This window comes from Sphaeramia orbicularis, chromosome 14 (genome assembly GCF_902148855.1).
Source record: "Sphaeramia orbicularis chromosome 14, fSphaOr1.1, whole genome shotgun sequence".
Taxonomy (NCBI): domain Eukaryota; kingdom Metazoa; phylum Chordata; class Actinopteri; order Kurtiformes; family Apogonidae; genus Sphaeramia; species Sphaeramia orbicularis.
The window spans coordinates 42,281,455-42,302,050 of NC_043970.1; the positions used below are offsets into that span (position 1 = coordinate 42,281,455).

A 20,596-nucleotide genomic window follows, 5' to 3' on the forward strand; every position below is an offset into this window, starting at 1 on the left:
ACATGTGTTATAGAAATGAAATGAAGATGGAAGGTAGGGCTGCACAATCCAGGGTGTCCCAAAAAAAATGTATATTGGCTAAAATTGGCTTAGAGGTCTTATTTCTGTCTTTGTGCATAAGAAATCAATATAAGTGAATCCCCAAAGGAACTTTGTGTTGGTAAATGCAAGTTCTGCAAATTTACAGGATTTCAGTTCTGTTGCAACATGTTGATGGTCATATGAACTATGTTTTCAGCTCAAAAATGTCCAATTTCATCACAATTAATGCTATATTTTCATGTCACAAATGGCCAAGTTATATTTGAACTGAATTTACCTGAAAAACAAATATTCTATTCTTTTAGATTCCCCAATTTTTCTTACAAGATTCTATCCTACATATCACATGTTTTATTTGTACAGGTTGGAGTATGGTGCTGATCCATCCTGCTTATGTTACGCCAATACATACATTAAGAATGTCACACGTCACTTTTTAAATCAACAGTTTTGTAATAATAAGCATTTTTAAAAAGAAATAACAATTCTATATTGTTATTTCCTCTTTAGTATGATGATAAACTATACAATAAATAATTCTGATCCTAGTTTTTGCACAGGGATCATTTGTGGAAACGGTGACATGGCTGCCGAGCATCAGTATGATGGGATCTGTAACAACCATGTCACATCCGTCCACTGCCACATTTTGTGTTTTTGTGTCAGCTGTTATTGTTTTAGATCCACAATACTAACATTTATGAATAAGAGGAGAATTAGCAATAGTAAGTATATAAGTTTATTACGAATAAAGTACTGGTACTGACCAGAGCATCATGGGTAATGTCACGTCTGTCCACCAGCAAAAGTTCTCACATACACGTGCTATTCAAAATCCAATATTTCTGAAAATATAGCTTCCACTGTCAAATAATATCAGTAGTCTGTGCACAAATGGATTAGCATTATTTCAACACAGTTCTATGCATTTCTTACAACTTTTTTTTTTTTTTTTTACAGAAATGGTCACTCATTTGACCCCCTAAGTAAATTTTAGCCGACATACACTTTAAATACAGGGTGGGGAAGCAAAATTTACAATATTTTGAGGCAGGGATTGAAAGACAGTGTATGACCAATTAGTTTATTGAAAGTCATGAGAATTTATTTGCCACAAGAAAATGTACATAATAGAAAATGTTTTTATTCTATGTGTCCTCCTTCTTTCTCAATAACTGCCTTCACACACTTCCTGAAACTTGCGCAAGTGTACCTCAAATATTCGGGTGACAACTTCTCCCATTCTTCTTTAATAGTATCTTCCAGACTTTCTGGTAATAGTTTTGCTCATAGTCATTCTCTTCTTTCCATTATAAACAGTCTTTATGGACACTCCAACTATTTTTGAAATCTCCTTTGGTGTGACGAGTGCATTCAGCAAATCACACACTCTTTGACGTTTGCTTTCCTGATTACTCATATGGGCAAAAGTTTCTGAAAAGGTATGGATAATAGTGTTAGGTATGATTATGACATCAATATATGTTTGGTTTCAAAACAATTGACGTAGTGCCTGCTGAGAAAAAACAACAAAATGTTCATTGTAAATTTAGCTTCCCCACCCTGTAATTGTAAAGTGGGTGTTCATTAAAATTAATTTAATTTTCCAAATGTAATAGAATTTACAAACATCATTTTCTTGTTTTGTCTGTTCCACCTGTTCTCAAACTGACGTCCGTTCTGGTCCAGACACTGCTGACGACGCCAAGCAATGGAATCACACACATCACCAAACAATTCCCTTGGTATCTGGTGCATTCATGTTTAATGGCTGCTCTCAATTAAAAAAAAGTCTAGTGGTGTGAGGTCTGGTGAATGCAGAGGGTATTCAATGAAACCCCTCCATCCAATCCACCTGTTTGGCAAGTTCACCAGATGTGGATACCTGAAACACAAAGTCTACGCTATGAGACCTGCAACAGTCGCTGAACTGAGAGCAGCCATTGAACGTGAATGCAGGTAAATACCAAGGGAATAGTTTGGTGATGTGTGCGATTCCATTGCTTGGCATTGTCAGCAGCGTCTGGACCAGAACGGACGTCAGTTTGAGAACAGGTGGAACAGACAAAACAATAAAATGATGTTTGTAAATTCTATTACATTTGGAAAATTAAATTAATTTTAATAAACACCTACTTTACAGTTATTTAAAGTGTGTATACTTTTTTTGGGACACCCTGTATATATTGTGGTGGCCCAGAGGTGCAACAGCCCAAAAAAATTATCCACTATAAAAAAAAAAGAAAAGACAACAGCCCCAAAAAGTTATCCACTATAAGAAAAAAAAGAGAACAACCCCAAAAAATTATTCACTATAAGGAAAAAAAAGAGAACAGCCCAAAAAATTATCCACTATAAGAAAAAAAAGACAGCCCCAAAAAGTTATCCACTATAAGAAAAAAAGAGAACGACCCAAAAAATTATTCACTATAAGAAAAAAAAAAAGAGAACAGCCCAAAAAATTATCCATTATAAGAAAAGAAGAGAACAACCCAAAAAAATTATCCACCATAAGAAAAAAAGAGAACGACCCAAAAAAATTATCCACTATAAGAAAAAAAAAAACATCATCCACCTTTTCAGTTACGGGGGCACTGTTTACCTGAAAGGTCTCTTGCTTTAACATTAAGGCCACCACAAAAAATAAAAGCATAGGCTGAAAATTTTTAAGGCCTTGAGCTAATTTGGCTAATGCTAACAAAGTAACCCACCAGAAGAGGAGGCCGGTGCGCTAAAAATAAAGTTATTCTAAAAATATATAGTGGATAATTTTTTGGGTTGTTCTCTTTTTTTTCTTATAGTGGATAATTTTTTGGGCTGTTGTCTTTTTTTCTTGTAGTGGATAACTTTTTGGGGCTAGTGGATAATTTTTTGGGTTGTTGTCCCTTTTTTCTTATAGTGGATAATTTTTTGGGCTAGTGGATAATTTTTTGGATTGTTTTTTTTTCTTATAGTGGATAATTTTTTGAGCTGTTGTCTGTTTTTCTTATAGTGGATATTTTTTTGGGCTGTTGTCTTTTTTTTTTTTCTTATAGTGGATAATTTTTTGGGCTGTTGCACCTCTGGGCCACCGTATTTTATATATATATATATATATATATATATATATATATATATATATATATATATATATATATATATATATATAGAATTAATTTAAGGAAGAAAATTAGATTAAAACTTTTTTTCAGTCACACATCAAAAAGTGCTTATTATCCCCTGCAAAATAAAGTATCCTTCATCTTTCAACCGTAAATAGTTGTTAAAGGGCAAAAAAAAATGTAGAAAGACTGTCCATCTGTTACCGCTCATCCAGCCCCGATATTATCCAAGCACTGAAAACTGGAATAGAGGTCAAAGTTCCCACTCACTGAACAAAGTCAGGAATTTCTCTTGATTTCTTTTGAGTTTTTCTTCTTAAAGTCTTCATCTTGCCAGGTTTGGATGTTTTTAACCCTTAAAAACCCAAACAGCCACTGATGACCAAAACCATCTACTGTTTTAAACTGTTTAATACCTATTGATCCACTAATCCGATCAATACATGTCAATAATTGGTGTAAAATACAGTTATTCATCTTTTCATGGTCATCAGATATGAGCCATTTGGATGTTCAGAGACTCCGTAGTTACCGTGGAAACACCGTCATCTTCTGCAATATTGATTCACCAGTAAAACCTACAAAGTTGGATCAATGACAGTGGATGGACACACTAGGTTTATATATGTTAAAAATAAAAAAAGAACAAAATGAATAAAAATCCTAATACATAATGATTAATGTGGAAAAAAAATAAGCTAGAAATTCACTCAAATAAAGGAAAAAAGGAAAAAATATGAAAAAAAAAACTATCAAAAACAGCCAAAGTGATCATTAAAATGAACAAAAATGAATAAAAATCCTAAAACATAATGATTATTGTGGAAAAAAATGAGCTAGAAATGCACTAAAATAAAGTAAAAAAAAAAGAAAAAAAAAGAAAAAATGTGCAACAAAATGACCAAAAATCACCAAAGTCATCAATAAAATGAACAAAAATGAACAAGAAAATTTCCAAAAAATAAATAAATAACATGGAGAAAATAGAAAAAAAAAAAAAAAAAAAAAAGCAAAATGAATAACAAATTGAAACTTTGATTCACCAGTAAAACTCATGGAGTTGGATCAGTGACAGTGGATGGACACACTGGGTTTATATTCAGTTAATGACAGATTTTACAGTCAGTCACTTTTTCTTCAGTTTTCTCAGTTTTTTCTATAAGAATCCTCAACTTTAATCTGAACTTTAATAAACATCAACATGATCAGTGAATTAAATACAGGAAAATACCTAATTTACACTGAAAAAAGCACCAAATAAAGAAGATAATATTACAATAAACTGTGATAAATCCCTTAAATGTTCTCTATTTGGGAAATGACACTAAAGTAACACTGGGTTCAACTGGTTTCATTTGTCTTCGCAGGTACTGACGAAGAATTTGTGGATTTCTGAACATGTCTGTGACTTCAGTGACAACATTGTCCTGTCTGGGGTAAACCCATCGTTCAGCTGGATGCCTCCAGGTCATGCATTCTGTTTGTGGAGACTGGCACTGTTGAAGTGTCCTTGAGCAAGCAGGAAGGAAAACCAGCTGGATAGGGTGAGATTCCTCAAATGACCTTTGAACTGTTGAAATTTACAAGACAAATGCAACAATTAACAGGTGAAGCAGAGCAAAATAAAAAATTAACTGGTTAAGTTCAGCATCTGGAGTCTACACTGTAAAAAATACAATGCACTTTAATGCCACAACAGAAACAGGTACTCAATCACAACACAATACACTGGAAAAAATCCAAATATGATCAAGTGTATTTTTCTCATTTCTAGTCCAAATATGTCATCACGCTTAAAATAAGACAGAATCACCTGAAGAGTAACTTTACAGTGAAATATAAGAACTGATTTTTAGACAATAGATGTGGAAAATCTGATTTCAAGAAATCTTATCAAGATAAATTTCACTTGTTCCATTGGCAGATTTTTTTTTGGTCAATTCAAGATTTTTTTTTTTTTTTTTTCTTAATTCAAGATTTTTTTTTTTTTTTAGCTCAAGATTTATATTTTTCTTAATTCGAGAATTTTCTTTCTTAATTCAAGATTTCTTTTTGCTTCATTCAAGATTTTTTTTTTCTTTTTTCAAGATTTTTTTTTGTTTAATTCAAGACTGCTTTTTGCTTAATTCAAGATTTTTTTTGCTTAATTCAAGAAGTTTTTGGTTATTTCTAGATTTTTTTGTGTGTGTACTTCAAAAATAATTATTTTTTGCTTAATTCAAATTTTTTTTTTTTTTTTTTTTTTTTTTTTTTGCTTAATTCAAGATTCCACAGGGGAAAAAAAAAAAAAAAGACTTAGGCTGTTGCCCCCGTGACCCTGCCCCAGATAAGCAGCAGATAATGGATGGAATAATTCAAGAATTGTTTTGTGCATAATTCAAGATTTTTTGTGTGCGTAATTCAAGAGTTTTTTCTTAATTCAAAAATTTTTTTTTGATTAATTCAAGATTTTTTTTTTCTTAATTCAAGCAAAAGATCGACCAGTGGAACAAATGGAATTTATCTTGGTAAGATTTCTTGAAATCAGATTTTCCAGATCTATTATCTAAAAATCTTATATCTTATCTTATCTCACTGAAAAGTTACTCATTAGGTGATTATGTCTTATTTTAAGTGTGATGAGGTATTTGGACAAGAAATGAAACAAATACACTTGGTCAGATGTAGATTTTTGCCAGTGCAGTTCCAGTCACAGTTGCTCTAACTTCCATTAGGAGGCGCCATAACTTTGATTCCTTCTAATGTTTGGTGGTTGAACATTTTCAGAGTCATTCTTGGGGCACTTTGACTGATTGAAGTGTTCATTTTTGGCCGTTTTGAGTGAAATTGAGAAAGATGGATTCAGATTTTGGAAAATACCATCACATTATGGAACCCATTATCAAAATAAACATACATCCCATAATAGTCTCCTAAGAGCTGCTCCACTTGTTGCTCCAGGCTCCTTTTCTATGGGAGTCATACGCAGGTCAATTTAACAGTATGAGCTGAAGTATTCAGATTCCTGGGTTAGTGTTTCTCTATTATACATATACTCTGCTCATGTATTTATTCTAACTGCTGCATTAATGTTATGTTTATTGTCTTTATATACTTTGCAAGTGATATTTTATAAGATACTGATATGATATCTTATGTGTAGTTTGTAATACAGTCACGGAAAAAGTTATTAGACCACCCCTTGTTTTCTTCAATTTCTTGTTCATTTTAATACCTGGTCCAACTAAAGGTACATTTATTGGACAAATATAATGATAACAACAAAAACAGCTCATACTAGTTTAATTTCAGAGCTGATATCGATTCATTTAACATGTTTTCTTGATAATAACCAAAATCATTTCAGTTCTTCCATCAATATCTATGACATAATACTGACAAAAACAGTGCTTTTAGACATTCCATGTTTTCTTTTCTGTCTGTTTTAGTCACATGATACACACAGGAGTTAGTACTGGGTTGCAGAACCATTATTTTGATGACTTTTGATGGTCTAATAATTTTTTTCGTGACTATATGTGTCATTTCTTGTTTCCTGTATGATTTTTCACCATTTATTGTAATATAATCATCTATATTTTTCTACATTTAATTCACTGATCATGTAGATGTTTATTAAAGCTCAGAGTAAATTCAAAGGTTACTAAATAAGAAACAGAGAAAACTGAAGAAAAAGTGACTTTTTCAGGAAAGATATTAATAATTGAACATACAAACAAACCACTGTCATTGATCCAACTTCATGGGTTTTACTGGTGAATCAATGTTGTGGAAGATGACGGTGTTTCCACGGTAACTACGGAGCCTCTGAACATCCAAATGGGTCATATCTGATGACCATGAAAAGATGAAGAACTGTATTTTACACCAGTTATTACATATATTGATAGGATTAATGGATCAACAGGTATTAGCATTCCAGCATTCCATGTTTTCTTTTCTGTTTATTTTAGTCACATGATACACACAGGAGTTAGGACTGGATTGCAGAACCGTTGTTTTGATGACTTTTAATGGTCTAATAATTTTTTCCATGACTATGTCCTATTTGGTAAAAAAAAAAAAAAAAAAAAAAAAATCGACATTTCCTGTGGTCATAAATGTAGGCCAGTTTTCAGCTTTGTCACATTCCAAGAGGGTTTGTAAAGAGTTTATTTGGTTTAAGGAGTAGAACTTTAAATTGGGTCCATAAAGTAAACTTTAATCCATTCCATTAAACTTGGAGGTGCATGATCTTGGCTGGCAATGAAAAAACTGTAATGTAGTGGACTAAAAACTACAATAGAGGTGTAATGGAATAGAAATAACCTGTGCACTTGTCCACCGAACTCAAATTTGCCTCAAAAATACAGACATTTAATTAAAAAAATCCTAACAGTATAAACTAATTTAACCCATACAGACCCAGAGCTACTTTTGTGGCAGCTCCCAAATGATTTTTTCCTCTATATTCACTCTTTATGAAGTGATTTATCACCATTTATTGTAATATTAACTTCTTTATTTTGCATTTTTTTCAGTGAAAATCAATTATTTTCCTCTATTTTAATTCACTGATCATGTAGATGTTCATAAAAGCTCAGATTAAAATTCGAGGGTTTTTATATCAACAACAGAGAAAACTGAAGAAAAAGTGACTTTTTCAGTCAAATATATCATTAACTGATCATAAAACAGTTTGTGGCCTATTTTGTTTTTGTTGCTTATTATTATCATTATTATTATTATTAGTTTTACAATTTTGTTCATTTTATTAATTACATTGACTGCTCTGGTTCATTTTGTTGGCTATTTAATGAATTTCCCTTCATTTTTGTTCGCTTTGTGACTTATTTTGTTTATTTTTCTACATTTTCTTGCCTGTTTCATTGCTTTGTTCTTCAATTTTGTTCAGTTTGTGACTTATTTTGTTGAGTTATTGTTAATTTCTGTTCATTTTAGGGATGACTTTGGCTGTTTTGCTTCATTATGTTGCTTATTTTTTGTTTTTATAAAATTTTTTACTCATTTTATCCATTGTCATTGATCCAACTCCAGGGGTTTTACTAGTGAATCAAAGTCGTAGAAGATGACAGTGTTTCCATGGTAACTACGGAGACTCTCCTCCTCCTATCTGATGACCATGAAAAGATGAATAACTGTATTTTACACCAATTATTTATACTTATTAATAGGCTTAGTGGTTCAGAAGTTATTAAACATTTTTCATCAGATCCTGGATGTTGAGGTATTTATGGATTTTGCATAATTTATCCATTTTTATCCTGTAAATAAGACACATAACGGTCATAGTTCTTCCATTTGTGTATCCTACTAATATTTTTGGTCAATTTATCTGTGTCCCATCTTTGACCACCCTTGTGCTGCATTTGCGTCACTCATGTAAACACTGTTTTTGACCTCAGATCAGGTAAGACCTGCACCTGCATGCCTGTGCATTTAGCTGCAAAATATAGGTTGTATGTTTATGTTTTTGGAAGAGCCTCCTTTCTTGGAACTGTATTCATTTACAAGTTCAAAGGTAAACTGTCTTTAACCTGCAAATAATCTGTAGCTTGATTAGATCTATTTAGTTAGCTAGAGCATAGCCTGCCAAAAAAGTGCACATTTAGAGCGAGTATTATGCGCAAAAAGACGAGATAATTCAATATTTATGACTGAATTCTGTTCCATATGCGTTTCTTTACTTATACATTCGTCAAAGCATCCAAATGGACATAATGAACTACTGTAAGAGCAAAGTTAACAGATTTATCACCATTGTAGCTAAACAAGTTAGTGCAGTTTGTAACTATGAAACATGTGGCCACAGGCGACTCTGGGGTGTTATTTCAGATTTAACACATCTGTGGTATGTGTAACCAGGGTATGTGTTAGTGGGAACATGATTTACGCATGTGCTGAGAAAGAATGCGTTGTTTTGCAATTCGTCTTATGACTGTGCGTCATTTTACCTGCCGTGTACCCAAGGCTATCAGCCTATGCGTAAATCTCAACATAATACATGCGCATACTTATTTTCCTCATATAAGGTCAGGTGAACGAGCAATTCTATGTAAATAACTCTATGAACCTATTGGGAAATTGAATAATTCCATTCTCTACTGCCCATACAAATCTCATATTTGTCATAAAATTACATCTTAATGTAATATACAAATCTTAATGTAATATACAAATATCCAAGTACCTTATATAGTTGGACTACACCCACTTTTCAAACCACCATAGAATACTTTGATAACTGTTACACTTAAATAACTGTTACACTTTATATCACTGCTACAGTTTATGTCACTGTTTCACTTGATATCAATGCCCTGAAATGTGAAAATACAATCAGAAGTCTTTATTTACAGTATTGTACAGGAAGCCCTTTTAGAGTAGTTTCTTTAGAGTATATATACAAACCTTACTGTCAGCCTGGTACTAACCCACTGTTGTGTTGTGGTCTGTTTGTTTTTGTTTTCTTGTGCTGTATGTAAGCTGCTGAATACTTGAATTTCCCACGGGATCAATAAAGTGTCTGTCTGTCTGTCGATCTATCGATCGATCTATCGTTCTATCGATCGTTCTATCGATCGTTCGATCTATCTATCTATCGTTCGATCTGTCTTTCTATCATTCTATCTATCGTTCTATCGATCTATCTATCTATCTGCTTGTACGTCCGTCCATCCGTTCATTATGCTACTTATTTGTGTTTTTCTCCTTTTTTCTTGCCTGTTTTTTTGTTTTGTATAATTTTGTTCATTTTTCACCAATTTTTACTGCTTATTTTTTGTGTTTACTCATTTTGATGCATGTTTGTCCATTTTTGTCCACTTTTTTTCTTGTTTTGTTAACTTTTTGAATTGAGCTGATACTTTTTCATCTATCTATCTATCTATCTATCTATCTATCTATCTATCTATCTATCTATCTATCTATCTATCTATCTGTCTGTCTGTCTGTCTGTCTGTCTGTCTGTCTATACTACAAACAAAAGTTAAGGATATTTTTAATTTTTAGGCTTTTTTTTTTCTGTTGGGATTATTGTACAACACTTTTTTTACTTTTTTTGAGTGTGAATTGAATTGAAACACATTTTTTAATGACCAAAAATGACAATGACAAAAATGACCAAAAAAATCTATCTATCAATCTATCTATCTATCTATCTATCTATCTATCTATCTATCTATCTATCTATCTATCTATCTATCTATCTATCTATCTATCGCGCATCTAGGTTACAGCGTAAATATGCCAACATTAGAAACACATGCTCGCATTTCCGTATTGTCCCCCCCCCCCCCCCACTTCGTTTACATTTACATCTTAACGGGAGTCTGTTTTCTGCGCAACCATCAACTGTTTGGTTTTTTTTCCCGCATTTATTCCGTATAATCCACACGATGGTCGGTTCAGTATCTATAAAGCAGCCTTTTAGATGGAAGTCTGTACAGTTTCTAACGCCTCCGTGCATGAATCTAATGTCAGGAAAGTCACAGAAACAATAAATATCAGTGTCCAGTTCCTACTTTACATTTACTGGACCGTATCGCTTTTTACGCACGTTTTCAAAGTGGGACGTTCATGTATTTCCTACACAACCTCAAGGCGACATTGTTACTGGTGAAAAGCCCCGAAGAGGTTCCTCCTCCTCCCTCCCTCCTCCTCCCTCCTCTTCCTCTTCTCCTCGCACTCTCTTCTCTCACTCTATTTCACCTGCGCTCTCACAGTCAAACCAACTTGGGTGGGTATCTGCCGGACTTTCCAAAACCTGCGACGCAACCCGCGGCTCTGGTATTTTTACGCAGCTCACGTCGGCTTCATCTCCTCATTTTTTAAAATTTTTTTTTGTCGTAGAAGCTCAAGCTCAACTAAGAGGTTTCCAGACACTCCGATAATCTACTTTATAAGGAAAAGGATGGAATCGGCTTCTTTCCTGTTGCTGTTTTGCGTGTGCGCCCAGACGCTTCTCCAAGGTAAGCCTGCTTTAAATAATAGAGCAGAAAAAAAAAAAAGCCTCTCACAAACAGAAACAGGTTGGATGAAGTCTAACAGTGTGCTCTCCAGTTTTCTGAGGCTATGTTTTCCATAAAGACACCTAGAGCTGTTTTTTTAGTAGCTGGAAGGGACTGTAACTCACACCTGAAGTTCGCGCTCTGATAATGACTGTAATAATGATGTAGTGCCGTTCTGTCGCCGTTTTCCTTAGACTGCAGTCAACCTCGGAACACCCAAAGTGCTTTCGAGGGTTTTCTTCTAATAAAATAGTGCCTTAAAGCTGCAGAAATGACACTAAATTTCATCTTAACTCTATTATGACGCATATCTTGGAAAGCTGCGCGGTTTTTTTGGAGAGCTCCGTGCGCCTTCAGCTGTAAATAAACAGGTGGGTAAACTAAATACAGGTGGGTTTACCCTCCATAAGCCTCCTGGGCAATTACTTTTAATAAAGCCAACTCCCCTGCCCAAACAAACCCCCCCACATCCCCTCCTCTCTCTTTTTCCCTCCCAGTTCTTTGGAGCAGTAGAATGCAGTGTCACGGTGCTGGATTTGAACCCTGGGGTGAAGATGTGGTCGCTTGCTATCAGATGATTTGTTTATAATTAGTGGATGTGGTTGTTTAAATGTAGCAGTAATCCAAGCCTGTACAAATAATGTGTGTTTGTCATCGGGTCGGGGCTAAGACAAAGAGGGAAGGAAATGACAATGCCACACACATTTAAAGACTTTTTCTTCTTTTATATCAGTCGGTTTATTTCACTCAGAATGATTTGTTGAGTGTTTTTCTTTTTCTTTCTCAACCCTCTCGTACTATCTAAGAATAATAGTCATATATTAGGCAGATATTCATTGTGTGGCGCTAAAAGGAAACCACCCAGAAACCCTCCAAAAGCCCCAGAGGCAGTCTGAATCCTATTTTGGGAATGGGCTGTTCGGCTCGGTATAATTTCAAAGGTCCATAGTAAATGTCTTTTCTTGGTGTGAAAACAAGGACTGAGCTCAGAAAGAGTTGAAAAGTATCAGCAGTGTTGGCACCGCTGACATGGTCTTGTGTCACTTACACAGGATAAGTGAGAATAAATGTTTTTTTTCTCCCAGCCCTTATCTGAGTTGTGTTTGTGTCACTGGCCATCTCTTGGCATTCACAGAGCTGCTCTTTGTCAGAGCGGCTGGAGGGCGGGCAGCCTGTCTGGCTAGTGGCTGAGTGTGTGTGTGTGTGTGTGTGTGGTGGAACATTGGGTGGATGGGTGGGGGTGATTGGTGGTTGACACTCGACACAGCCAGGGGCTCCATCTCCATCACTTGATGCTATCTGGTCCGTCTCTGCTTCACTGACTCCACCGAAGGAGGGAAGACGTTTTTTTTTTTTTTTTTTCCTTCTATGTTGGGTACAATTCATTCATGATGAAATCCATATTTATCCTCAACATAATGACAGATACCAGCCCTGTAGATAGCAGCTGAAGTCAGTTTCCAGCTTGATCTGTAGCATTCCACACATCAAAGGGCGAGGACTTTCAAAGCGGGTTTCAGACTTAGAAGTTTGAAGCCACAGGAGGCTTTTCAGGGTGACTTTAGAGTGGTAAGCTGGCAGCGCAGATGTGAGGGGATATGGTGAAAAAGTGGTCTGTTAGCAAAAAAAAAAAACCCATGCATATATACATACATAGGTGGATGGTAAACAGTGTTTGGAAAAGTCATCATTAGTGACAGAATAGGCTTTTAAAATAAAGGCTTTCACATTAACTGTGTCATGAAGTGAAGGTAAAATTAAAAGCACATATTTCACAATGGCTCCCTGTGGCGTTACCAACCATTAGGCCTAGGTGGGGTGTTTGTTTTATGTCAGCTTTATCTGCATTCATTTGTGAATTCCTTTTGAAATGGCTGCAGTGTCTAAAATGTATGACAATCCTTTCTGTAGATTAAAAGAAAATTATGTAACTTGTAGTATGTTTCATATGGAAGCGCAGTGGAACACAAGCACGGAGGCAACAAGTGTGAACATGCATGGGTGGTCTTTGAAATACAGCTGAAATCCTTCCCCCGTCTTCATTATGTCTGCCTGTGAAGCTTTTAGAAGTTTCTGGTTTAAATGTGCTGCTGTTGTACACAGCAAACACACGAGAAATCCTGCAACGAGCATCGATTTGTTAATCATTTCCTCAAAACAGGAAAAATGCAGATTCAGATGTATTCTTCATGACCCCAAAATATTGAGTTTCGTCACAAGAGGAAATAAACTTGACACGATTCACATTTAACCCTTTATAGGCACTCAGACAAATAGGAGGGGTGACTGAAAAGTTTTGAGCCTAACATGGAAAGGATTAAGATATGAAGACCAAATGTGGTCCATGAAATCTTTCACATATCTTCATCCTATCCACTAAATTTCTTGGTCATAGCAATCTTGTTCCCTGTTTTACAGGTCCCTGAACTTTCTGTATTAAGTGTTTCCTGAAAAATGGACAAACTTGAGTATCGGGCTGTCATCAAGTACGCGTACGACCTTTGCCTTCTTTGGGGTTGGTGACATGGGATGTTTCCATTGTTTGGACTGCTCCTTGGTTTCAGGTTGATAGTGATGGACCCAAGTCTCATCCACAGTCACAAATCAGCCCCATACTCAAGTCATCTGTTTTTTGTAAAACGGCGGGTCACAGAGACACACTCTCTGACCAATCAATGCTCTGCAGTGTTTACACGTCACGTTTTAGTATCTGGTCCCCAGTCTTGGAACCTTGGTGGAGGTGATACCAAAAAACTAGTACCGGGTACCAGATTCCATGTCCTTTTTTGTAATGGAAACGCAAAAAGGCTGAGTCAAGTCGAGCCAGTACCATATAATGGAAACGCGGCATATATGTGCATTTCTTTGGATGGTGGGAGGAGCCAGAGTACCAGAGTATGGAGAACATGCAAACTCCACACAGTAAGGTCCCACCCCCATCGACTGGTGTTAATAATAATAATAATAATAATAATAATAATAATGGATTTGATTTATATAGCGCTTTTCTATGAATGCATACTCACAGCGTGTACAGAGGATCCATTATTCATTCGCTCTCACATTCTCACTCTGGTGGTGGTAAACTACATTTGTATCCACAGCCGCCCTGGGGCAGACTGACAGAAGTGCGGCTGCCAATCCGTGCCTACGGCCCCTTCGACCACCACCGAACATTCATACACATTCATACACCAGTATGAGTAGCAGCACTGGAGGCAAGGAGGGTGAAGTGTCTTGCCCAAGGACACAACAGCACATGGACAGAGCGGGATTCGAACCGCCAGCCCTTCGGTTATTGGACGACCCGCTCTGCCACCATGAGCCATGGTGTTGGACTCAAACCTAGGACCTTCTGTCTCTGAGGCACCAGTGCTATCCATTGCACCACCGTGTCACCCTATTTTGTAAACTATTGCTGAAATTCTAAACAGTGTTTTGTCATTTTACTTGGAAGTACTCTGTTCTGCTGTACAGTGACATTTACTGTTATAAATTGAAAATGGGGAAGTGAAAGTACATAGGAACGAAACTTGACCCCGAAGTGAGAACTGTAACTGTGTCACAGGCCAGATTTAGAACCTTCACCCTTAGAATAAAACTGTTGCCAAAAATTCAATTCATGCTCCACAGGAACGCTCATGCTTTTTAAATGAATAACTTTTCTACTTTCTACTTTTCTTTGTCCCTGGCCTATTTCCTGGCACAGAAGGCGATCCAAGTGAAGATTCTTGGAAAACCTTACATTTTTGTTTTATTTTTTTTCAAGGAATCATCTTACCTGCCAGTTATCCAACAACAACAGCAGTTAATTACGAATAAATGAGTTTGGCGTCTTACCAAACAAACTAAAAACACTCTCCTGTTTGACTCACTGTCTGTGGATTGTACTGGATGAGCTTTACTAATTACACTGGTCTACAAGTCAGAAGAAAAGTAGTGAAATTTTCACACGTGAGATTCTCTAGTCGCATTTCCAATGGACATCTGCGCAAAACTTTACCGATATTTACTAAATGTTGAAAAAAACAGAAGTGCATAATGTCAGTTTGTACATTAAATCACAAATACGATGATGTGTTTATTTATTATTGTGAGATGACACGAGAAGTCATTCCATAAACATGGCGACGAATGTAAATATGGTGTTGATTTACAGATATATTCATTATCATTATTATATATTATATTATACCAATCTATCACGTACTAAATTAAAAAATGATTGGGTTTCCTGGTGTGTCCACACATACTGTGACATGTTTGTTTTAAAACTCTTCTTCTTCGCTTGTTGTAACGTCCATCAATTGACCATCATTTTTTTTTCTTTTTTATTCACATGACTCTAGTTGTGGAAAAAGGTCTTTCCATTGCAGTTTTGTGTGATATACCATTTGCACTGCGCCCGAAAAACCACCTCTTGCCAGCGCGAAAACTTTTTAACAATGTTGGGTTTTATTGCTGAATCAGTGTTGTAGAAGATGAAAGTGTTTCCATGGTAACCACAGAGCCTCTGAATGTCCAAATGGGTCATATTTGGTAACCATGAAAAGATGAAGAACTATATTTTACACTAATTATTGACATGTATTGATAGGATTATTGGATCAACAGGTATTAAACAGTTTAGATCAGTAGATGGTTTTGGTTTTTGAGCATTAACAGACTAAATACAGGGTTCTGGATGTTATGAAACAATGAACTCTGCTAATTTTTCAAGGATTTTGCTCATTTTCAACTCAGTTTAGAAGGATTTCTTCACTTTTATGCCATATTTCAAGGTTTTTTGGGTAATTTTTGGGGTATTTTGCTCATTTTATTCTCAATTTACAAGTTATTGTACATTTTACCCTATGAAAAATTGAAGTAAAATAGCATTTTACACCAGTTGTTTACATATTTTTATTTTTCTTTAATGTCATTTTAGTTCATCTTTTTCTTTTATTTTTGCGTTGTTTAGGATTTTGTACATTTTTTAATTCGTTTTTGTTCATTTTATTTGGTATTGAACATAAACCCAGTGTGTCCATCCACTGTCATTGATCCAACTCCATGGGTTTTGCTGGTGAATCAATGTTGTAGAAGATGACAGTGTTTCCATGGTGACTATGCAGCCTCTGAATATCCAAATGGGTCATATCTGATGACAATGACATGATGAATAACTGTGTTTTACACCAATTATTGACATTTATTGATCGGATTAGTGGATCTACAGTAATGTAATATTTAATATCAGTAAATCATTTTAGTCGCTGGTCGACGTTTGGGTCTTTATGCGTTAAAATATGTAGCATTTAGCACATTTAATCTCTGAAGCAGATCACTGACAAAAAAAAAAATTGTAGACCGGTGTTATCAATGTGAGCATCTTTCTCTTATCATTCGAGTCACAGCGTTCCTCTCTCAGGACTCAGCCCCATTTCAGTACCTGGTCCTTCAGTGACGAGCTTTGATCCTATTTGCGAACGGATTATAATTCATCGCAGTCGGGCTGTAATTATATTCCACGCATGTGCTTTGAAATGTACCTAAGCGCGAGAATGCCATAAGATGAGCATAATGTGTACATGGGCGCGTGAACCCTAGACATACCTAAAAATGGTAAGGTAATTTCGGAGACAATCGGGGCAGTCAGACAAGGTAATGGGTGTGGTATTCCGATCCTTTAGCTTGAGGGACAGGACGGCTTGAAATGCTATCTCCATCTGCCCCGACATGTAAAACAGGTCGTCATTTTCTGGAGGGAAAATACCTCAGCGGGGGTTTGCAGAGGTGAAAGAGTGAGAGGGGGATGGGAGGGGTTATGTGAAGACACAAGGGGGGGGGGGGTTAGCTTCCTTCATCTACCTTTATCCACCAACCCCAGTACCCCGATTTATGAAAGGTCACAGTCTGTTTGAAGCTCCATCTAAATCTTTCTGTCAGATGGCTTTAGTTTGATCTGCTGTTCAGAAAAGGACCCCTCTCAGGCCCCTCCTCCTGTTCAGGCATGTCCCATAAACATCCCATAATTCAGCATTGCTAGGTGAAAGGGGTAAAGGTTTACAGTGTTTTGTACACGGGGTTCCGAAAATGACACCTCCTGTGGGATGAAATTATCTTCAAACTTTAACCCACGAAGACCCAGTGGTGCTTTTATGGCAGTTCACGCATTAATTTTTCTTTATATTTAACTTTTCTTTAACCCTTAGTGGCCTGAACCGTTCTTTTTAGTTTGGCCGTTTTTCAGTACTTTTGATTTTGCCTTTATATACTATGTAAAGAAATGTTTACTATACCCATGTTTGGTATCTTTTTTTTTTTTTTCCAGCACAATTTCATCTATCTCATCTGTCCATTATTTTTTCACTTTAACCTACTATATCAACACAAAAAGGACAAAAAACACACAAAAAATATAAAATGTGATTTGAAAAATTTACATAATTTATTGCATAAGTAACACAAAGATGCTTAACGAACCTTTTCAAAGAGTTTAAAAGTGAATAGTGTTTCCAGATATTAGGTATATGAAATCAAAATTGTTATAAATTAAAACTATACTTAAATATTTGACAGTGTTTTGTACACAGAGTCCCGAAAATGACACCTCCTGTGGGATGAAATTATCCCCAAACTTTAACCCATAAAGACCAAGTGGTGCTTTTATGGCAGTTCACGTATTAATTTTTCTTTATATTTAAGTTTTCTTTAAGCCTTAATGGTCTGAACTGTTTTTTTAATTTTGGCCGTTTTTCAGTACTTTTGATTTTGCCTTTATATACTATGTAAAGAAATGTTTACTATACCCATGTTTGGTATCTTTTTTTTTTTTTTTTCCAGCACAATTTCATCTATCTCATCTGTCCATTATTTTTTCACTTTAACCTACTATATCAACACAAAAAGGACAAAAAACACACAAAAAATATAAAATGTGATTTGAAAAATTTACATAATTTATTGCATAAGTAACACAAAGATGCTTAACGAACCTTTTCAAAGAGTTTAAAAGTGAATAGTGTTTCCAGATATTAGGTATATGAAATCAAAATTGTAATAAATTAAAACTATACTCAAATATTTGACAGTGTTTTGCACACAGAGTCCCGAAAATGACACCTCCTGTGGGATGAAATTATCTCCAAACTTTAACCCATAAAGACCAAGTGGTGCTTTTATGGCAGTTCACGTATTAATTTTTCTTTATATTTAACTTGTCTTTAACCCTTAGTGGCCTGAACCGTTCTTTTTAGTTTGGCCGTTTTTCAGTACTTTTGATTTTGCCTTTATATACTATGTAAAGAAATGTTTACTATACCCATGTTTGGTATCTTTTTTTTTTCCAGCACAACTTCATCTATCTCATCTGTCTATTATTTTTTCACTTTAACCTACTATATCAACACAAAAGGACAAAAAATATAAAATCTGTTTGAAAAATTTACATAATTTATTGCATAGGTAACGCAAAGATGCTTAACGAACCTTCTCAAAGAGTTTAAAAGTGAATATTGTTTCCAGATATTAGGTATAGGAAATCAAAATTGTAATAAATTAAAATTATACTCAAATATTTGACATTAAAGCATATCTTTACATCGGTGTTTTCTCCAGTTTTGGTAACAAGTGCTTTTAGGATGCTTCAAATAATCATTATTTAATATTGCAGTGTTAAATAATAATAAATAGAATATGAACAAAAAGAAAAACAACAAAAGAAGAACCTCTGCAATATCTGCGTTTGAATAAATGCCTAAAAATATCGATACAGTACTTTTTAATATCGACACAGTATCGTGAAATGAAATATTACAATATATTGCAGAACCCCCTTAGTCTTTATGGGTAAAAACACAGCTACAAAATACAACGACTGCACATTAGATGATACATTTAGTTGGCTTTTGTATTTATGTTAATACAAATTGCTCCCAGGATTGTTCAGATTCACAGAAATCCATCATCGCGCTATGACATTATATTAACATTTAAAATTACAAGTAACCATTTCATTGAAAGGAAATGGAAATGTACCTCAGGAACGCTGCCTCATCTGTGAACATACTTTTTACATGAGTCAGACTATAATTATCTTGGTCACACGTTGAGTGCATTGCAGGACACAGCTGCTGAGAATGACTCCAACAATCCAAATGCACTTCACGACGTCATCTGTTAGTATTTCTGTGTCGTCTTTGGTTAATTTGTTGGAACCATGAGACACTAGAGGCTGAAATCACATACAGTGCATTTAAGTCAAGGCGAGACTTGTGCACATTTAACCCATTAAGACCCAAACAGCCACTGGGAACCAAAACTAACAACTGATTTAAACCGTTCAATACCGGTTAATTCACTAATTCTATTAATACATGTAAATAAAAGGAGTAAAATACAGTTTGTCATCTTTTCATGGTCATCAGATATGACCCATTTGGACATTCAGAGGCTCCATAGTTGCCGTGGAAACACAGTCATGTTCATTGATTCACCAGTAAAATCCATGGACTTTGATCGTTGACAGTGGATGGACACACTGGGTTTATGTTCAGATAATGAGAGATTTTACTAAAAAAAAAAGTCACTTTTTCTTCAGTTTTCTCTACTTTTGAATTTATTCTGAGTGTTAAGGATCATCTATCATGATCAGTGAATTAAATATAGAAAAATACCTGATTTACACTGACAAAAACTTAAACTAAAAGGAATAATATTACAAACTAGAAAAGCACTCAGAGAGCGCAGACCTCCGCCAAAGCAGATCAGTGCCCCTGCTCCCCCACCATCACCACCAAATTTAATCATTTGTTCCTTGTGCCAGTATCAACATTTCCTGAAATTTTCATCCAAATCCATCCATAACTTTTTGAGTTATCTTGCACACAGACAGACAGACAGACAAACAAACCAACGCCGGCAAAAACACCCTCCTTGGCAGAGGTAAAAATGGTGATAAATCATTTTAAGAAAAGTTAAATATAGAGAAAAAAAACTATTTTGGAATTGCCACAGAAGTAGCACTGGGTCTTTATGGGTTAAACTCTGAGATATTTGTGATACAAGATAATGTCCTGTGGCAGCGATTGCATCTTTAACAGCTGAGGCAGCGTGGGACTACATGATACTAATATTACCAATCAGGAGAAATGTTGAAGGAACTGTTGGTGATATAATATGCAGCAGTGATGTTATGTCTCCTGTAGGGCTAATAAATACATCAGTTGTTTAGCAGCTCTATATTTTGCCTCCTAGAGGGCCTGATTTCTGCACTCGGGCTGGATTAACGGTTCAGTCAGCAGCCTTGACAGTCACAATGTGGCACCATTTAATTAATTCAGTTGTTTTCTCCTCATTCGCATGTAAATGCAAACATACTGTGGAATAAATAAAGATCCCTGAGGCACATGAGGTGGCTGCAATGCCGATGTCTTTAATAATCTGTCCCCGCCGCTGAAGAAA

General features: G+C 35.4%; 1 protein-coding gene across 1 annotated transcript in view; it reads left to right on the top strand.

The window, feature by feature from the left end:
- The first annotated feature begins 10,857 nt into the window (after positions 1 to 10,857).
- Positions 10,858 to 20,596, top strand: part of alcama (activated leukocyte cell adhesion molecule a) — a 255,318-nt gene continuing 245,579 nt past the window's right edge. Inside the window, 2 exon segments of the mRNA XM_030154323.1 lie at positions 10,858 to 10,881; positions 10,995 to 11,113. Of these exon segments, the coding sequence (XP_030010183.1) occupies positions 11,056 to 11,113 (58 nt within the window). The 5' untranslated portion in view covers positions 10,858 to 10,881; positions 10,995 to 11,055.